Source organism: Lagopus leucura, unplaced genomic scaffold, assembly GCF_019238085.1.
Source record: "Lagopus leucura isolate 7727_CA_CO unplaced genomic scaffold, USGS_WTPT01 Super-Scaffold_100015, whole genome shotgun sequence".
NCBI lineage: Eukaryota > Metazoa > Chordata > Aves > Galliformes > Phasianidae > Lagopus > Lagopus leucura.
This window is the reverse complement of record NW_024962269.1, coordinates 7,518,420-7,539,837: the sequence shown is the minus strand read 5'-3', so window position 1 is coordinate 7,539,837 and position 21,418 is coordinate 7,518,420. Positions and strand designations below refer to the sequence as shown.

Genomic DNA, 21,418 nt, shown 5'->3' with positions numbered 1-21,418 from the left:
AGCATCAAATAATCAAATGCAGAGCAATCACAATGTTAGTTGAGGTTTAACAGTTTGGTTTTAAAAATCACGTAAAGGTTAAAAAATAGAGTATTTGCCTCAGCTTTTTTATGTCAATGTTATACCATAACTGACCTCTAGAAATTCCTTTTAGTCTTTCCCTTCGGTCCAAGCCAAAATGAGTGTTTTGTTTTTTTTCTGACCACCCTGAAGATTTTTAACAGACGCTAGTTTCCTGTTAGGGTGATGTTATCGGCATATGAGTTTCTGCACATGATGAAGGCAAATATGCTCTGAGTTTGTCTGCTCCTGGCACTTCTCTTTTTAAAAGAGTTTTTGAAAGTAAGTGTCCATTTGTATGTTTTCAAGCTTGTTGGTGCAGTCAGCATTCATTAGTAGTAGATTCCAGCTGCCAGACTTAGATCTGTGTCTGGACTTCAATATTCGGATTATGGGAATACTCATGTCTGGAGTTTTGATTCAGCGTCTTGTTTAGAAAAAAACTCAGAGGAATAAGATTAGATGCAGTTTCCCTACATAGACTGAAGCAGTCAGTGTGTTCGGGTAATTTCTGGACCTGAGAATTTAATAGTAGGATGAAAGATGTGTTATCTGCTTCTCAGAGCAACATGTAGCTTTTGTGAAAAGACAGAATATATGTGTAGGGCATTAAAAAAGGACATCAAGCCTTACGTCTAAAGAAGGTGGGCAGAAAACCTAAGGGCTATAAAAGAAATGGCTAAGATCTCATCTGGACAGTCTCCCCAGTAGCTCCACTCTTTTGCCCTCCTTAAGGAGCTAATTGCTTTTAGGTACTATGATAGGTGAGTTTTAAGGGTTTGGGGCCCCCAGTGACTGCTTACTGGTTGGTGGCTCATACCCTTTCTTAATTATCTTCCCAATAGGGATCTGAGCTGGATTTTTATGTATGGAATAGTGCATAGTTAGTGTGATTGTTTTCCCTTTCCATCAGATTTGTACAAAATATCATGCTTTGGCTTACTGCAATAGCAAAGGCATCTAGGAGTGCTAAAAAAATGATAAAAATATTAAGTGATTTGATGTGAATTCTAGATAATTTACATTCTATATATTTGTAAAGCACAGTTATATCTTGGTTATAGAAAGCTCTGTAAAATCCATAGCTCAGATGTGTAAGAAAGCTTCTGATGGATTTGTTTTAGTTACCAATAGTAATTTCTGAAAACTTTGCCTTTGAGTTTATACATTCTCCAAGTACTTATACGGAACATTAATATTGTTTTATGACAAGGAAGAGTGGAGTTCAGTTTAGTTTTTTTTTCTGTCTATAAATTTTGACATTGCCAGAGAATGCCTGAGAATCAAAATAATGTGAAAAAAGCAAATATTCAAGTAGAATGTGCTGGCATGAATGCTTTATATTAAAGCTTGGATTGCTTGCTGCCTGGTACCTCTACGGATGAGGATGTTAACCTTTTTTTCACTGTGTTAATAAACTGCATACCTAGTAATCTTTGCCTCCATCAGCTATCTCATCAAATACAGTGATAGAGCCCATCCTCCACCTTCCACACAGTATCTGGCAGAGCAGAACCTGGCTTCATTAACTATCTGGGGATAATCCTAGGGGTCTGCAGATGGTACCCAGCTGGTGTTATCAGCATCCTTGAAGATACCTGTGGGGAACATGGGTGTGCTATGTTTCAGGAGTCTCTGTGCAGTAGTCCCTCTGAGACCATTTAGTAAACTATGCACTGCAGAGCCACCTGAGTCCTTCTCTGTAGACCCCAGGATAGGCAGATGGGAATGCTGTTGTCTTACACACACACACACACACACACACACACACATACACACACTTAGCTCTGCGCTCACAATGTGCCAGTAAATTGTAGTGGTGTCTCTGAGTTGTCAAGGCAGCACAGGTCCTCATGTCATCAGCTCTTAGTCAGCAGGTTTGACCCATAACCTGTGGGAAAGCTGCTTGACAGACATGCATCCCTGGATGCCAAACATCTGCTGTGGTAATCTTTATAGTTCTTAGTCCTCTACTTCCCAAAGACTGTGTCCACATCTTCTTTGTGAATGCACTGAATGTTATGCTACTTGCTTCCTCCTCAGTTGTAAAAAGCTTTGGAGTGGAATGCAGAAACACTGCTTTAAATACCTATCAGAAAAATAGGTGGTAAGCCAGCACATGTGAAATGCACTGCATGCTTCTTTGCTCTTCTTTGTAATTTTACTTTCCCTCTGCATCACTTCTAAATGTCATTTTGTAAAGAAGTGGTGATTTGTGTTCATGTTCTCTTTCCTGAGAAATAACTGTATCAGTAGTCTGTCTATGAGAAAGTTTGATCCATGAGCTCTTCAAACATCTCTGTGTTTACAGATATCAATGAGTGTGAAATTGGAGCCCATAACTGTGATAGACACGCCGTTTGTACAAACACACCAGGAAGTTTTAAATGTAGCTGCAGCAGCGGCTGGATTGGAAATGGTATCAAATGCACAGGTGAGAGTTGTATGCATTTGTATTTATTTGTAAGGTCTGATCAATACCGTAGCTCAGCAACTCTGGAAAAAACAGTACCACACCTACAAATTGAGAAGAGAAACTGTTATTCTGCTTTGTTAGGTCAATTTGACATGATCCGTTGTAGGGCAAATTCTCTGCCATGGTAACTGAAATCAACATTATCTCATGTTTGGCTTTTGAAACAGTGGAAGTGGACTGGACCATGGGGAGAGACAGTGTGTCCTTAGGAGCAGCTTGTGGCTGTGCTGTGGAGTGAGAGGTCTCTCAGTACTTCCTGTGAAAACAAGATATAACCCAGAAGTTCTTAACCTGAGGGTGCCATGTGGCTTCCTCACTCACACTTACCTTGTCAGACTGCTTTGCTGGCCTGCAAATAAGTTCTGCCTGCTTTTCCAATCAGATGGTTTCACAGATATGTAGGTTTTATTATAGACATGATTATTTTAAGTAGAGGTTCTGTCTGCCATATGCTATTTAAAGTGTGTATTTGTGCTGAGTCAGTTTTGTTTTGTTGACTAATGTTGCTTTTTAAAAAATTATTATTATTTTAAAGATCTGGATGAGTGCTCCAATGGAACCCACATGTGTAGCCCACATGCTGACTGCAAGAATACAATGGGCTCTTACCGCTGCCTGTGTAAAGAAGGTTATACTGGGGATGGCTTCACTTGTACAGGTGAGCTTTCTTAGCAACAAGAGAAGTGCCATGCTTGAATATTCACCTGGCACTTACTTTTATTGGTATTAAAATTTAAGCACAGATATCAGTGAATTAATATTCACAGTGTAAACTCTGTGATTTTGTACTCATAATTTCCATTCAGCTGGAATATAAAATGCGACTCAGTTCAAGGACTGTGTTGTATTAAGTGTGATGGTCCCAGTATTCAGTTGCTATTTCAGAGGATAGCATTTAAGCTGCAGCAAGCGCCCAAAGAGATTGTGAGATTTCCATCTTTGGAATTACTAGGAACTCAGCTGGGCAAAGCTGTGAGCAATCTGATCTAATTTTAAAATTAATCTTCTCTGTGGCAGAGGCTGGACCAGGTGACCTCCAATGGTCCTTTACGACCTAAGTTAGTCTATGATTCAATGTCAGATTAGAAAAAACAGCCACCTTTTAAAGATTTGAAATTATTGTTGAATGTCATCCTTCACTGTGTTCTAATTCACTTAAGTTGCCAAAACTTGAAAGGTACTGCATATTATACCTGGCCTAAAGCAGTTGCTTTTTTCTCTTCATAAAATGAAAGTTTTCATTGACCTTTTCTTGCTAGTGGATTGCAAACATTATAACAGTGCTTGGTCATATAATTTATCCAATTTGTAGGCAGTTCATTGGCTGCCAATATTGATATTTAAGTAGTGGGGCATGTGTATTAAAATAATCGTATAAACTGCCTAAAAATGTTTTTCCATAAGGAAGTTTCTATTGTCGGACCACTTTACTGCATCACCCTGAAAGTTGGTGTCAAGACACAGTGCTGACATGCTGAAACCTCATTTTATGAACTGTAAATGTTACTGTAAATCACTGCTAGAGAGCTGAGTTTCCCACCCTCACTTACACTTTGAAGAACAGTACAGCTCACGTAGACTTGGTCATCAGGACCCCAGCTAACACTAACAAATTCAGTGTTGCTGGTAACGCTATATGGAGAGGGGTCCTGTTCAGTATAAAGCCATGTGATAAGGCATTCGCTGGGCCACATTTTCAGCTAGTGCAAATCCGCAGCACTTTATGAATGATAGCAGTTTTCATGACATCTGAGAAAATGGCTCCACAGGTTTAAGGCCAAATTTGAATTATTAATTCAGTCTCCTCTATAATTTAGTCCTGAATCTGATTCATCTCCTCAGTGGCCTCCATAACCTGCGCACTGCCAGCTGCAACACATGGGTTGTGATGCATAAAATGTCAGCTAGAAAATAATGGCCACAGTCTATCTGAAGGGTCAGGTAACCCAGTACTACCAAGACGGCTTTTCTCAACTGTTTAATTCCAATTTGGTTTTGGTTATATTTTCACCTCAGTGCCACTTTGCTAGTGTTTTATGTTTGGCATAGAGACCGTCTATTACTGGACCTGTTTATTTCACAGTAAATCTCTTATCTCTGTTGCTGCCACTAGGCCTTTCTGTAATAGAAGTCATAACAATAATAAAACAGACATGCTTGTTCTGAATCTAAATTTGACCATGTGTACTGCCTCCAGTTTCTGTTAACTGCAGATATGTTAGCAGTCTGTCTCTCTAGCTCAGTTTGTTTTTTGTTAGAAGCTGCATTTTCCTAATGTAGAAAATATACCAAGCTGTTGCATGTAATAGCTTGTAAGCTTAAGTAGACTGTAGTTTCTTCTGCATGTGCAGAATTGTTAAAATCCTTGAACACTGCATGCTGTAGCTGAAACAAGTGTTGAGAACACTGTGTTTACTGTAAACCTTCAATTTCTCTTCCTTTTACAGACCTAGATGAATGCTCCGAAAACTTGAATCTCTGTGAAAATGGGCAGTGCCTCAATGCCCCAGGAGGATATCGCTGTGAATGTGATATGGGATTTTTGCCAAGTCTGGATGGGAAAGCATGTGAAGGTAATTCGCCATAAGCTTTGAACAACATTCAGCAAACTCTGCCTTAATAATACTTTATGTCTGAAAAATCTTGCAATTGGTTGCAGTTATGGTTGCGTTGAGAACTGCCTGAAAATTGTCATTAGTTTTTTGGTTTTTTTCATTTATAGTCATTTAAACAGAAAAAGGTTGCTAATATTTATTATGAGCCCTTGTGTCTTCATCAACCTGTTCTATACAGAGAAAAAGTTTTTGGAGACTGTCTTACCACATATTATTTGTGGTGTGATTGGTGATCCAAATGACTTGGTCAACAGCCATTTTATCTTGGTTAGTCTGCAAACAGTTCTTAATTTTATTCATTAAAATTAAGCAGAAAAAGTTTTATTTTGGCTTTGTGTATGTGAAGCTGAAAAACACTGGTTTTGTAGCTAGCACAGTGAACCCGTTTTGAGAGCTTCTGCCATGTGCAGAATCAGAATTTGAAGCCTTGCAGGAAGTTTTTGTACTATTTTGAAAGTAATCTGTCACTTACCTGTATTTAATTAAGGTCATGTTCTCAACAGTAACATTTGAAATCCACAGTTTGTGCGGCACTTATCAGTTCAGTCAGTTAAGAAGCAGCAGCCATATCATCTGACATACTAATAAGAACTGATATTTGATGGAGTTCATAAGTGCACCTCTATAAATAGGATTTTTCCCCTCAGAAGTGTTCTGTGCATTATTTTAAGTAATCTACCAAGAGAAATAATTTATGAGCTTGAATTTTTCTGTAAACTAAAACAATATTAGGTTTCATAATGTTTCATGCAACAATTTACTTAGAAAGCTTTTAGCTAACTTTAAATAGCTTATATAGAGTCTAATTCCTGTTTCTATAACAGTCTATCCTGGATGTCTTGGATGTGCAGACTAAATGCAGGATTTTAAGGTTCTTTGTAAACACTCTTCTTTTTATCATATCAAATTAGCTGTTCTTTGTGCGGTGCAGCATTCCTTAAGTGCTGAATTGGATATCATGATTTGAACAAAGCACACAAAAGTGAGCTCCAGGTGCCAAACTCAAAATCTGTCAAATGCAGGAACCTGAATATTAGTATTCACTTTTGTTGGTTTTTGATTTATTTATTTAATTAATTTTGTTTCACTGAAGTCCTGCTTTCTGGAGATGGCTGCTGATTTAGGAAAAACTTCTTGTTTAAAGCTTATCTCCTGCCATGTTTAGTTTTGCTAGTTGTCAGGTTAGCCCACTAACAAGCTCAGATTGTTCCTGGCATGGCTTCTAGTGACACTGAAAAGAGCCTTTTGCCCAAAACAAAGGCTATGGATTAGGTTACTTAGGCCTCAAATATTAATCTTGCATGTTATTTTTTTTTTTTTTGCTCTTACCCAATGCTCAGGAGCCATTGGCTTCCAGATTCATGTTTTCTGAACCTTTTTGTAGTTTCCTGTACCTGTATTAAAAAGTTAAAGGAAATTCATACTTTTCCCCTCCTATTTCTGTCAGATATTGATGAGTGCTCACTTCCTAACATCTGTGTCTATGGAACTTGTCATAACCTTCCTGGACTTTTCCGATGCGAGTGTGAAGTGGGCTATGAGTTGGACAGAAGTGGTGGTAATTGCACAGGTAAAGATGATTTTGAACAGCATGCTTTTTAATTTTCTGTTAATGTTATTATCAACTCCAAAGGAAATTCTATTAAAAATCTGTACATATCAGTTTGGATATAAGGAAAATGCACCCTTCCCTACTGTATAGCACAGAAAGAAAAGGCAGCGGGCACTGTACTATGGATACTAGTGGCTTTCTCTACTCTTTCCCATTCTTTGTCAGCCTCCAGTATCACACTGCCTTAAGTAAAGAAGGAAAGAAATACAAGATAACAGTTCTGCCTGTTCACATCTTCCAGGCAGAGATTTGTTGTGCCCTGTAGTTTCCATTCACAGTACTGTATTGTAAGCAGTGAGCTTGTTATCTAGCTTTCCTCTAAGTATTTCTGAATACTGTATGTGAATTCATAGATTATGTTTCCACTTTTTTTTACAGTGCAATGAAGAATTGATTTTAGGCTAGTGTTATACTTCTAGAGTGTGTGTGTACATTTTAAAGCTTCTTGGATATCAGTACTTGAGAGCTAATGGATTTATGGTAGTCAGTGTAGTTGATATATTGATAGTGTCCATGTGTATTTGCTTACCTCCTGCTGTTTTTTTCTTGCAGACGTTAATGAATGTGCAGATCCCACAACCTGCATTAGTGGTACATGTGTCAATACAGCTGGTAGTTACACCTGTGAGTGCCCTCCAGATTTTGAGCTGAATCCCACCCGCGTTGGCTGTGTTGGTAAGGATTGCATTTAACAAGTGAAGTTGCACAGAGAGGCTGTAAGGCTAAGTGTTAGGAATAAAGTTCTAGGTCATGGAAGAGGGCTAGAACAAACTCACACCCTATTGCCCTTGGCTTTAAAAGTTCTAATAGTGCAGTAGAAATATGTCCAGAGTGATATAGCGTGCCAGCAGTGCCTTGTCAGAGCCAACACCTTGGGGCTTGTTATAAGTGTCCAATTTAAAGAAGGCATGGGACAGTTTTAAAATTCAACAACCTTAAACCAACATCCAGTTGGACCCAGGATGATAGGCAAATGAAGCTGTGGCACAAAGCCACTCATGCTCTTGTAGTATTGAGTGCATCTTGGCTAGATGCAGCTTTCATGACCAATGGAAGAGCTCTTGTATTAGAGTCTAACTGCTTGGTACTCCTCTGATATTTTTTGGCTTTTATTTTAAGTGAGCATAGAGATGCTAAAAAAGTTCAAACGTATTTAAAATTCCTAATGTGTAGATGTTTTCATTCTGGAAAGGATGTACAAATGTGGGTGACAATGTAAATAACAATGAGAAAAGACCTGGCTGAACTTGCCCTGGTATATTGAAGAAATTCCCTGCTTTGTGAAAAGTACAACAATGGAGCAAAGAGATGGGGCAGCACTGTCCTATCTAAGAGAGGAAGGCTGGGTCCTCATGGACAGCACAAGTTACCTTCTGTGAATGTCCTGCAAAAAAGAAGGGCTTTCTAAGAATATGCTCATGAGATATTTTAATTATTTGCTTTCTTCTCTGGTAATGTTTGTTATTATGTGCATTCCAAATAGATACACGATCAGGCAACTGTTACCTGGACATTAAAACTCGTGGAGATAATGGTGGCACCTTCTGCAGCAATGAAATTGGAGTGGGTGTTTCTAAGGCTTCCTGTTGCTGCTCCCTGGGCAGAGCTTGGGGAGTTCCCTGTGAACAGTGCCCATCTGTGAACACAAGTAAGTCAGCTTTCCCTGGTTAGAGTTAACAATACATCTTTTTTTTGTTTTGTCTTGTTTTTCTCATTTAGCCAGGTAACTCAAGTCCTGGTGTGGTTATTTGTTGTACATGCAGGAAAGAGGTTCCTGGAGAACCTCAGCAACTGTTAACCAAAACTTTTACACGCCTTTCAAAAAAATTATCTATTAAGAATATTATCATCACTTCTGTGTATGTATTCTATTACATAAAACACTTGGCAATACAAAATGGAATAACGGCTGTAAAACCTAATGTTGATGTCTGGTTATCTAGTATCTTTACATTTAAATTTTCCTGAAATAATTTGACTAATTTTCAAAGGTAATTACGCTGAAAATGTTTCTACTATTGCAGATTCATAATTCTATTTCGTTTTCAGCTGAGTATAAGGTTCTTTGCCCTGGAGGAGAAGGATTCCGACCGAACCCTATTACAGTTATATTAGAGGGTAATGTTTACATTTTCCTATTTTTATACATCTAAAACTATAAAACTCTTCAGGGAGTGTTATTTTCATGGAAAAGCATGAATGAGATAATGTCTGTGAATTTGTTTGAACAGATATTGATGAATGTCAAGAACTGCCTGGGCTCTGCCAAGGAGGAAAGTGTATTAATACATTTGGTAGCTTCCAGTGTCAGTGTCCATCAGGTTACTATTTGAATGAGGAGACCCGAGTATGTGATGGTACGTAGCATTCACTTAACTATTCTGCTGCTTTTATTTGTATAAAATGATGAAAAATCAACGTGTAGCAGAATCGATCTCTCCTTGAAAATGAACCTTAGGTATTGCTGAGGCGTTTTCATTCTTGGAAGCATAATGAGAAAATTGCTGTGGCCACTCACCGCCTTTTTGTTCTCTTCTAGATGTGAATGAGTGTGATACACCTGGCATTTGTGGACCTGGCACGTGTTACAATACTGTTGGGAACTACACCTGCATCTGTCCTCCTGATTACATGCAAGTCAATGGAGGGAACAACTGTATGGGTATGTAGGCTTTTTTAAGCTTTATCTTCATGCTTTGGGCCAGGGCTGTAACTGGCACAGATCAGAATTATTCCTCAAATGTAGTTATATGAAAGTTAACTGAACAAAAGATCAAGCTTCTTTCATTAATTTTATTGCGTGAATCATAGTTGATCACTTTTATTAGGTTTTTTAGTATCTCATCATCAGAATTACTCCTTTGATTTGATATTTTCTGTGTTCATTCCTTCCAATTTTCACCTCAGCTTTTCAGTTAAAAGCTTCTGCAGGTGAAACTAAAACTAGAAAAAAATTTCTAAAACTAGAAATTTTGTAGGAACAGATTTTAACGTAGTATTTTACAGTGCCACAGCATCTACTTGACAGGCATCTAAAAAATACATACATTAGGAGGTAGCTCCTAAGCCCTTCAGTTCATCATCATCCGTAAGAGCTGCTAATGCATTGTTCTTTTGTTTTTGTTTTTTTTTTTATTTTTACAGATATGAGAAGAAGTCTATGCTACAGAAATTATTATGCTGACAATCAAACCTGTGATGGCGAACTACTCTTTAATATGACCAAGAAAATGTGCTGTTGTTCGTACAACATTGGACGTGCATGGAATAAGCCTTGTGAACAGTGTCCTATCCCTAGCACTGGTACTTTCTTTTCCTCATTGCAAAGCAAAGTGAAAGCTTTAGTAACATGTTTACTGATAGCAGATGTAATGTTGTTAGAGAAAGAGATGGCTTACTTTTGTCTTATGTGTCTGAAATGGTTACTTTTGGTCAGTGTGGAATCAGCCCTAGTCACAATCAAGGTGTATATTTAAATCCTTTTGGAGTGGTGTGTGTGCAGACTGTGGGCCATGCACGCCTCCTCTGTGACAGTTTCTCTGTATGAGAGATTTCACTTGCCTCTTTGCAAATGCCTATTACTCAAGGCATACTGAAGCAGGCACAAAACTGGCATTGCTCCAACAAATATTGTATGTGCCACGCTGTGCCCTCACTGCTGATTGCCACAGGGGCCTTTCTGTTCACCGTTACAGAAGTACCTCAGTGTCTTCTGAGAATGATCTGTGTCAAACAGCTACATATAAGATGTAGCAGTTTCTGGATGTATTGTGTGGGATACAGGAATCCTCCACACTGATTTAGACCTAGTAATTGAGCCTAGAATTTCCCATTCTGTTATGAGTTGGTTTGCTTCAAGAACAGACTTCCTAGACAATTAATTGGATAACTTCCAACTTATGGTTCAGATTTTTTAAAGTCAGATCTGACTTGTACACAGAAAATGTAATGCAAAGATAAGCACACGCACAGGAAAACCAGGATGTGAGCCCAAGTTTTCTGCATCTTTGTATATATGCTGTTCTCAAGGGCCTTTGAATAGAACCTGCATGTGTAACCAGGCACATCACAGTGTGAGCCCTCGAGGTCTGCATACTTCTGTGTGTCCTGCAGGTGCTTAAAAGCAGAATAAGAAAATTCTTAGACAATAGATGTAGTGAATTTTGGACTGCAGGTTAAGGATATAGTGAATTTTTGGCTGTTGATTAACTCAAAATATGCTTTATTTTCTCACTGTTTTGTTTTCCTGTTGCAGATGAGTTTTCTACACTCTGTGGAAGTCAAAGGCCTGGATTCTTCATTGACATTTACACAGGATTACCAGTTGGTGGGTTGTGATTTCTGTTCTGAACTAAACTCTATACTACCTCTGTCCAAGGAAGAGAGGAAGTTTCCTTTCCCAGTTATTTATTTCAAACAGTGTAATGGTGTTGAAACTTCCATCTAGCTCTGAATCTGCAAGCTTTCTGTATAGCTCCTCCTAGCTGGCAGCAATGATTATTGCTGCTTGTTATTAAGGCAAAATAAAGCTCTAAAGAAATTGTCATCAGGCCTACAGCAGGGCACAGATTACCAAGCATACAAGAACTGGGAGTAAGGCCAATCAGCATTTGGTCTGGGTAGAATGAGGAGTCTTTCCTGAGACTAAAGCACGGATTTAATTTGACATTTCACACCAGTCCCCAAGTGTATTGGTTTGACACAAAAATCCTTTCTTCTGTTTAACTGGAATTTTTCTCACATGTGTTATTGTGTATAACTTTTGAATGGTGAGTAACAAATTGCAAAACAAAAAGAGGGAGAGGATGAGAAATTCAAAGACAAGGATCTGAGTAAATCCCTACTGGGACTCCATTTTGCTTTTATTCACAGAAGAATGCAAATAAGAAGCAGATAATGTGACCTTTAACACACTGAGGCAATATATAGAGAGCAATCAGGTGCTTTTGGATTAAGCTGTCGCTGTGATGCAGTGTTCAGCTAGTTAGGTGAAAGTTTTTCTAGTTAAAATAGGAAATGTCTTTTTTAAAGAAGTTACTGAAATATACAGTATTATGATTTATCAGGCTGGTTTCTTGTGAGAAAAGTTTCCACTTCTCATTGTTAGCATTACCCAAATTATTATCAGTTGGGCCATTCATCAACAAAAGGCACTGAGGTTTGACTTGAGCATCGATTCAGAATCATGGGAATTGATGTTCAGCCATATAAACTCAATGGGATATAGCACTGCAGAGGGACCGTGCATCAGCCTAACGTGCACAGAAGTAAAAGTTGCACCTGTAGCAGCGTGTGTGCCAGGAGTGTTGCAGTCAGCTCTCTCCACCCCATCGCACCACAGAGCAGGGCAGGAGCCAACTGAAACAAAAGGGCTATCCCAGAGAGGCCACCAACATGTTCCAGTGCAGCATTAGAGGGGTGAACACACAGCTTTACACCATACAAACCACAGGCTCTTCCTGCTGCTCTGATGTCTTGGTGGGTGTCACTAGGTTGCAACGTTCATCCTGATGCTTTTGCTTAGCATCTCCTGATGTCCCTTACATCTTTAGGCACCAAGCATGGGAACAAGATAGCACATGCTTTGCAGGGACAGTGTTCTGTGTACCTTGTAATATTTGGTCACAATCTTTACATGTTACTTGTCTGTTGTTTGGATTGAAGTTCTATATACTTACCCCAGATGGCCGGTTCAGAGAGTAAGGTGATTTTACTAATTTCTATTTTTAATCAGGAAACTCAAATCTAGTAATAAAAAAATAAAAGAATTTTTAAAAAAAGACATTTTCTGGTTAAAACTCACATTACCTGCTCATTCCCTACTAATTCTGTCTCGTATCCAACAATGCATGTAGCAGTTTTTACTAACAGGAGAGGTTTGGGAGAGTCTGTTTATTGTTGTCAGAATATTAAACATAATTAACTTAAGAATCCAATAGACATAATTGAAATAACAGCTGCTTTTTTCTGCCTAAATCAATTACTTAACCCATGTATATAAAGAATACTGGCAAACCCTGGCTGCCTGGCTTAGTCAATCTAATTAATAGCACATTGGCATCACTGCAGATGTTACCTGGCATTGGCACTCCCAAACTGTTAAAGAAATGCATGGTTATTACCCCGATTAACAAGGGTAAAACAGTGCGAATTGAGTTCTGATCACTGCTTGCATTCAGTTCTCCTATATTAAAACAAAGGAAGTTGCATTCTTTCAATTCAACTCTTCCCAGTAATTCCATTTCAGCACTCAGAATGAATGAGCAGGTTCATCAGGGCTGTGGGTGGGAGAGATGAGGAAGGACGCATGCTATCTTCTGCCTTCTCATGTAGCAGGATAGAGCTGGCCTACAGTGAAGAGTACTTGAGGAAACAGCGAATTTCTGCATTTCCATGCTCACTGTCCAGTTGGGAATGTTATGATGATCACATACATTTGGTAATTTTAGGAAGGATAAATGTAAGATGTATCATGTAACAGAGAATTTCACGAAGTGCCATTTACAAGTATTTATAAAAATTCTTCTTGCAGATATTGATGAATGCAGAGAGATTCCTGGAGTGTGTGAAAATGGAATCTGTATAAACATGGTTGGCAGCTTCCGATGCGAGTGTCCGGTGGGCTTCTTCTACAATGACAAGCTGCTGATCTGTGAAGGTAGAATGCTGATCTCATTCAGAGAAATCTTGTTTCACCAACTGGCAATTCAGGCAGTGGCAAATATGATCTGTTTGCAAGTCAGTCTTAACAAAGGGAAATACCAGGATCGGTGTAATAGGTCTGTGTTAATTAAGACTTTCTGAATTCTTTTGCATAGAAAATGCCAGATTTTTCATCAGACATCAGGAGCGTGAATCAGCAGTCATGGGAATAAACACTGTTTTTCACATTTGACAGTAAAGCCAAGAAAAAAAAAATAGTTGTCTTGAGTCAGATCATGAGAACAATTATTGTACTCCAAGATATTTTTTCTCATGGAGGAGAGATTTGTGTACATAGTAAAACACATGATAACTTATTTGCCAATTTAAACACCTTCTAACATTGTTAGTTTCGTGAAGAAACTGAAGATACTAATATGAATTGTTTCATTCCCTGCTGTGGTTTATGACTGCTGACAAAATAGGTACTGCAGAGCATGGTACTGAGGACCTTCAAATACAAGCATCTTCTGTACGCACCTTCTAACTGAAACAGATTTCTAGGGAAATAAAGTTCTCTATTTAATTTGAAAACCCAAGTGAAAATGAGGGTTGCATTGACTGTGATCCGAGGTTGAATCAGCTCAGGGGATATCTGCTGTGCCACCCAGTGCTGAGCATACTGTTTAAGAACAGTAAAATTGCATTTAAGCACAGTGCTCCACCCTCACTTTTTTTTTTTTTCCAGAGTAAGGTTGATTTGTTGCAGTCAATATCTGTTATTAGAACGTGGTTGTGACTCACCTCTCTAACACTGTGTATTTCTCTAAGAAGGTTCTTCTACAGTTATCTCTTGGCTATACCATCTTCTCTATAAAATGCTTCATCTCCCTTCCAGATTTTGGGAACCAGGGAGCTGGCAGCAATCCACCCACAGTAAAACTCTACTTCTGTGAATCTATCTTCAGAACTTATAAACAAATCCAGTTGCAATAATTTATTTTCATTCCTTGTCTTACACTTTGTGAGAATGACTTTTTCCATCAGATTCTTACAGTCTTTGTCTGGGTCACCAGTGCCTGAAATATTGGTCTCTAAGATCCTACTAGTAGCAGAAATAGCGGTACAGCTATCCTGAGTGAGTGTGCTTCCTTGAGCAGGAAGCCATCCACAGGAAAGAAACCAGGGCTGAGCTTACCGAATTGTAAGCACAGACCAATATCAAAGAAGGATAAGTGTTACTCATATATTCATCTTAAATTTTCCTCAGTAAGGAGAACTGGTTGAATTTCTTTCGTCTGAAATTTGATGTTTACATTGAGAGCTACTACAGTCCACCTTGGATCTCGAGTCTTTGTTACAATCAAGAGAGGTGCTTGTGATATTTACTTAGAGATCTATGCAGGTGTATTCTGATTGCAGTCTAAGACAGTGATCCATCCAAATGAACAATTGCTACAGGCCTTTCCTGTGCATTCTAATACCTTCAGAAGACCATCGTATCAGTCCTCTAAACAGGATTGAATTTTACAAATGGAGAATGTGGATTTGGGGTCATTTCGGGGGAAAAAACTGAATCTGACCAAATGTCTACTTTTGTCAATATATTGATGTTTTCACAGTTCAAAAGAAATTCATATACTTGCTATGACTGTATCCTTTGCATTAAAAACAAAATGGTTTTGTTGCCATTCTCGTGGATAGCATAGTCATCAAATTCCTTCTTGTATTGACAGATATCGATGAATGCCAAAACGGACCAGTGTGCCAGCAAAATGCAGAATGTGTCAACACAGCTGGGAGCTACCGTTGTGACTGTAAACCTGGCTATAGGTTCACATCAACTGGCCGCTGCACTGGTGAGTACGCCTGGCTTCTTTGGGTGAATGTCTGCAGAAAGTAGTAGCTTTTAATAGGAGCATTAACAGCAGTCTCCACTTCAGGAAGATGTATATTTTATTGTACTGGGAGATGATCTGAGCTCCAGGAACCCTCCTCTTAAAGCCCTTTAGGAATTCCCATAAATGTTCTGCTAATTGCCAGAAATCTATTGGGCCTATTCCACAAAGGCATAAGTGATACTCATATGAGTAAGTATTTGCCTTCCACTCTATCCCACAGACTGCAAAGATGCTTCTGTAGTCCAAGTTATTCACTGTTTCTTGACTAGCTATTCTCTGACACTAAAAACTTAGCTACTGTCTGGACAGAGAACATGCAGTATTTTTCCCTTCCTCTGCATAAATTATTTGATTTTCATTTTAATTTTCAGTATTTTATTTGCCAGCTATATTTTCACAAATAAAACACTGCTTGCTGGGGTCTCTTCTGTTAAGGTGGACTTATCTGCTAGGCCATATGCAATAGATAACTTTAAAAGCTTATTGTTAAACTTCCTAACTTTTCTGTGGGTTTAAATGGGCCCCAGAACATTATTTTTAAATACTCCCCGAGTGGGACAGCCCTTCTCTAATCTATTTGCTCTTTCCTTTAAAATCACAATCCAGAGAGGCATTTGTGTTGATTACTTGAAGAACTGCAGAGATTTTAAAGAGTGCTGGGAGCCAAGCAGCTGTAAATACTATATACATTTCTGAACAAAATAATAATTACAAAGGAAATTGATAACGTTTTGCTTGAGATTTTGCTTGAGTTCTTGAGTTTGAGGAAGTACGCTTTCCCTGCAGAGTAGTTCTTCATTGTTTTATTAGACTCTTAAGGGAAAAGGGTTTAGGGGCAACCAGAGCCCTACCATGAGAACTGAAACTTTGTTTTGTAAAGCTATGCAGTGGCACATGTAAATATTCAATATATTCTCAATGTAATTGTTTTTAGGCATTCATTACAGTAGTACAGGAAGAGCCAGGAAAGGTTCTGATATGGGTTACAATAAACCAGTGTGAATTGGCACAAATAGTAATACTTCCCTGTATTTTGCTCTTATTTTATGTTTAGTGAAAATAAACAATTAGAGTAAAAATAAAAGTGGTTGATAAAGTACTTGATCCAGCAAAGAAAGGAAACTCCTAATGGCTCTGCTGTGAGAGCAAGGTGCTAAGCACCTTGCAGTATTGAATCAGTCATGCTACTACATGAAAAAGAACTGCACTCAGTGGCTTGCATCTTGCTGAATCAAAACTAGGGTCTATCATGTTCACTGGGGCTATGAGTACTGCATTTGCCTTACTATAGAAATAGCATTCTTCTGGTGATGATTCTGTTGTGATATAATACATAATTTTTCATAGAAACACTTATATTCTGCCTCCCAGTTTCTTTACTGTGAGGGTGGTCGAACAATGGAACAGGTTTCTCAGGGATGGCAGTGTTTGATGCCATATGCCTGTTGGTGTTCAAGAGGCAATTGGGTAATGCCCTCATGAGTATGCTTTAACTTTTGGTTTGCCCTGCAGTGGTCAGGCAGTTGAACTAGATGACCTTTAAAGGACCCTCCTCCCCTTACCCCAAAAGAAGTTATTTTTGCTTGGGGCTTTAATCCACTGTTTTCAGAGCACTGAAGAAAGTCCAAGTTTTTCTTTCTCCATCACTCTTCTAAGATGAGAGAATTTGGATTTCTGATGTTTTAATGTTGTCCAGCATTGGTTTCCTTCCTGCCTTCTTTGGACTTTATTTAGCAGCAGTATCATTAATAGCATTGGGAGAGCTCAGTCATCAGTGAACCCTCATTCAAAGCTACTGATGTCCCCAGTAGAAGTACAGTAATCCTAAGGACGGGGGTTATTGGGATTCTCCATGCATTTAGTACAGTGTGGAGAACAGGCAGTGGAGGAAGAAAAGCAGGATTTAGTACATGCAGTTCTTTGCAATTATGAACAACTTCAGTCTTTGTTTTGCAAAGCACTGGAGCTGGTTTGTTATGGCTTTGAATCTGTTCCGCTTAAATTGTACATAAAGGAAAATTACAGAACACTAAAATTGATTATAGTATAAGCTTATGAGAGCACCTCAGTTATTGTGTTTTGGAGCTGCAGGCAAAATGCCAAGAAGCATATTGAATCAAACCAGCTTTTGTTGTTGACAGGGTCAAAAAATAGACCTTGTTTGGTTTATGTTTCTGATTTTTTTATGGAAAAGTTGTACTGGACAGCAAACATTTTGTTCTTTGACATTTTGTTTCATTGCTGTTGGTAAAATCCTGGGCTCTGCCTAGAAGCATTCCTAAGTGGGGGAAAGAAGACTAAGGGAGGGATCTGATTAATGTTTATAAATATCTAAAGGGAGGTGGGAGGCAAATAGACGAGGCCAGTAATAGGAGAAGGAATAATGGCCTAAAACTTGAAAACAGGAAGTTCCATACAAGCATGCAGAGCTTCTTTGCAGTATGGGTGACAGGCATTGGATCAGGCTGCCCAAAGAGGTGGTAGGGTCTGCTTCTATGGAGATATCCAGGCTCTGTCTGGACACTGACCTGTGTGACCTGTTGTAGGGAACCTGTTTTAGCAGGGGGTTGGACTCCATGATCTCTAAAGGTCCTTTGCAACCCTTGCAATCCTGTGATTCTGTGATAACAAGAGCAGCAGGAAGCAGTCAGCTGTTATACCAGTGTAATAGATGCCTTGCTATTGTAAGACAGCATATAATGTGTTGGCAGGATAGATTTCCCCATCTTTCTGTGCAGAATTATACAGATGAGTGCTTGCTTCTGTTGGCAAAACACTTTCTGGCTTCATACAGCAGCAGTTCTTGTTGTTTGAGCTTATCGTGCCCTATTTGTCTGATTTTCAGGATCATCACTTTGCGTGCTACAGCACACGTGTATACAAGTACTCATTTTGTCTTTGCATAGAGTGGCTAATATTTTAATGCATCTTTACTTCCTGTAAGCTCACTTAGAAAAGTTGGGGATTCATCTCAATTTTGGTTTTATATTATTTCAGTAAGTCAATCAAGCATATGATCTAATATGGCTTAAAGCAAGTATCTGCTTTCATGAGGATACCAACCGTGATATATGTGAGGCTTTCCATCTGCTGCAAAGTCAATTTAAGCACTCAGACATCTCCTGTCACAATTTTGTGTCATTAGTTCTACTTTTTGAATCCACAGTGACGTCTTCTTTCGAGCAAAAATTTGTTTCATCAGTATTATGTTTACACTTGATTTTTTTCAGCTCCCCAAATGTTGGGCTATGTAATTTACAATCAAATAGCCCATTTTCAGAGATTTTCTTTAAAATGCTTTTGTTGTTATTAAATTGAAAATACTCGTTTACATTATAGACATGCACTGGTTTCTAACTCTCCTGGGTGCTGCTACTACATTTTTCCAGCCTTGTCTTTTAGAGGTGTTAACTCTGCGTGTCACTTTGTTTTCAGATCGGAATGAATGTCAAGAAATTCCCAATATCTGCAGCCATGGGCAGTGCATCGACACTGTTGGAAGTTTTTACTGCATTTGTCACAATGGATTCAAGACCAACGATGACAGAACAATGTGTATAGGCAAGTATACCAAATTAAGTTGTACTTAATAACGATTGTAATGGAAGTCTAACCTCCCTGCCATAAGGAGTGGAGTTACAAGAACCGATTGTGAACCATCAACCTTCAGGCAAAGATGCAAAACCACCATAGCTGACAACTGGAGATGATAAGAAGGTGATAATGAAGGAAGAATGTCTCAGTACTGGAGACAGACAGCTTAAATATATATATCCAGTTTTATAAACTGCTAATGCTTTCATTTTTTTTCTCAGAAAATAATTATTTCTTCAGAGTTTTCTAAAACTTGTCTCATTCATTCCTTTAAGCAACAAATCTAGTAGATGAATTTTGCAGTGCAACAATTGTATATAGCCTGCTTGTTAACAGAGCAGTGAGGAATAGATTTCCTGCCAAAAAAATGGCCTTTTCAGAAACAGAGACATCTTCATAAAGAAGGAAATTCTGTGTTTAACCCATTCTAAGCTGTTAGTTTAGTGTCTGTTGTCTGAGTAAGACAGGGAGATTTCAGAATGTTTGTGACCAAAGATAGCTTAGAGGTCTTTTGGGAAAGCTGAGCTACAGAAAGATAAGTTATTATTGAATGCTTGATTATTTTTATAAATGATACTGTCAAATATATAAACCTTTGTAAAATCTTCCTTTTGGAAGACAGGAAAATCTTTTTCACTTGTATTTGGTCTGTGTTGGCTGTAGGTTACTTCTCTTGCCTGTGGGATAGCTACAAGTCTTCCTTGCCCCCTCAGAGATGACAATTCTTGCTGCTCTTTTTTTCTCCTTTGTAGATATTAATGAATGTGAGAGAGATGCCTGTGGCAATGGTACCTGTAGAAACACCATTGGCTCTTTCAACTGCCGCTGCAATTTGGGATTCATCCTCTCGCACAACAATGACTGCATAGGTAAGGAGTGCTGAGACCAGTTAAGTATTTCTAAGACTTTTTGCTTCTAATGAAATTAACATTAGTACCATCTTCTCTGCATTAAAGGATCACACTTGAATGGTCATTGTTAATAAGAAAAAAAGCCATTTCTTCAGTTTGAGAAGGCCTCCAATTATTTACTTCTTACTTTTCTGCAACCACTTAAATGTTTATGTGTAAAATATCCCATTCCTTTTTTAACTCTTGCTTTGAGAACTCTTTGAATTAGACCAGTAGCAGTACTTCTCTTTCACTTCCTTTTGAAATTGATTATTGATAAAGTATCAGTTACTGTGCTCATACAGTGGAAACAGAAATCTCAGCTATCCGATTTTACTTGGTGCAGGTGTATTTCAATGTTATTTTTTTTTAGATGTGGATGAATGTGCAAGTGGAAATGGGATGCTCTGCAGGAACGGTCAGTGTGTGAACACTATTGGATCCTTCCAGTGTCTGTGCAATGACGGCTATGAGGTGGCTCTGGATGGAAGGACTTGTGTTGGTGAGTGCCTTCTTTTAGGGAAGGAAAAAGATGCAGTAGACCGTGAGTAGACAGTGTTCAGTAAAACAGTGAAAGAGATCAGAGAACTGTCAAAAGTGCTGTCATTGTACCTAGATGAAGTGGATGAGGACTCTTCTGCTCCTAGGAGGTTCCACTGTTAGTTTGTCGGAATCAAAAGTGTAGGAGCCTCAGTGGCAAATTTATTGAGATAACTTATTTGAGATAATTGCTGTTGCTTTCCTTTTCTTTCAGATGTCAATGAGTGTGCACTGGAGCCTGGAAAATGCGCGCCAGGCACATGCCAGAACTTGGATGGGTCATTCAGATGCATTTGTCCTCCTGGATATGTCCTGCAAAATGACAAATGTGAAGGTGTGTATAGACCAGTCCTTTTGTCCATTTCCTTACCTATTCGCAGTTGTTACCACTTTCCTCTGCATATAAACATGGATCATACTTATTTTTTGTGTGGCAGTATGCAATTTGGAACTGTAGTCACTGATAAGTTACTTGCTTCTGGTGAGGTCTGGTCAAGTTTTGTTTTGAATCACAACTACCTGATCAGATCCCAAGAGAAAGATCTGATCCTCAACCTGTTGCTGATACATGGCTGGAGGTGTACCCACAGCATGAGGTTTTGAAAAACTAACCCTAGATTTTGTACCTGGATTTCTTGTCCCTCTTTCTGTCTATCTTTTTGCTGACATCTGTATTTTCAGATCTGTAAGATATCAGCAATGATGTAAAGTTACATTTTATGTAGAACATCTGCCAGTATAGACATTTTTATTTCTCATCTCTGTAATTACTTTTCTTACAGACATTGATGAATGCGTGGAACAGCCAGAAATTTGTGCCCTGGGCACATGCAGCAACACTCCAGGCAGTTTCAAATGCCTGTGTCCAGAAGGTTTTGTGTTGTCTTCCACAGGAAGGCGGTGCCAAGGTAATCTCATCCTTATTTTTTGGCATTTCAGAATTTGTTTTCTGTTTCATAAAAGCCTTGTTAGCTGCCTGTTTCTAATATACAAAGGAAGCTCTGGACTTGAACAGTATTTTTCACAAGAAAAACATGATAATTCTTTAGTTGTGGCCAGGTTCTGCCTCGCTCTAACATCTGATTGTC

At 38.7% G+C, this 21,418-nt stretch overlaps 1 protein-coding gene across 1 annotated transcript in view; it reads left to right on the top strand.

Moving 5' to 3' along the window:
• Positions 1 to 21,418, top strand: part of FBN1 (fibrillin 1) — a 145,796-nt gene that overhangs the window by 104,732 nt on the left and 19,646 nt on the right. The window contains exons 32-49 of the mRNA XM_042875783.1: positions 2,372 to 2,494; positions 3,072 to 3,194; positions 4,984 to 5,109; positions 6,599 to 6,721; positions 7,316 to 7,438; positions 8,247 to 8,411; positions 8,813 to 8,881; positions 8,995 to 9,120; positions 9,303 to 9,425; positions 9,908 to 10,066; positions 11,019 to 11,090; positions 13,296 to 13,421; positions 15,142 to 15,264; positions 18,742 to 18,867; positions 19,653 to 19,769; positions 20,164 to 20,292; positions 20,545 to 20,664; positions 21,113 to 21,238. Coding sequence (XP_042731717.1) covers positions 2,372 to 2,494; positions 3,072 to 3,194; positions 4,984 to 5,109; positions 6,599 to 6,721; positions 7,316 to 7,438; positions 8,247 to 8,411; positions 8,813 to 8,881; positions 8,995 to 9,120; positions 9,303 to 9,425; positions 9,908 to 10,066; positions 11,019 to 11,090; positions 13,296 to 13,421; positions 15,142 to 15,264; positions 18,742 to 18,867; positions 19,653 to 19,769; positions 20,164 to 20,292; positions 20,545 to 20,664; positions 21,113 to 21,238 — 2,199 coding nt within the window. The remainder of the gene's footprint in view (positions 1 to 2,371; positions 2,495 to 3,071; positions 3,195 to 4,983; positions 5,110 to 6,598; positions 6,722 to 7,315; positions 7,439 to 8,246; positions 8,412 to 8,812; positions 8,882 to 8,994; positions 9,121 to 9,302; positions 9,426 to 9,907; positions 10,067 to 11,018; positions 11,091 to 13,295; positions 13,422 to 15,141; positions 15,265 to 18,741; positions 18,868 to 19,652; positions 19,770 to 20,163; positions 20,293 to 20,544; positions 20,665 to 21,112; positions 21,239 to 21,418) is intronic.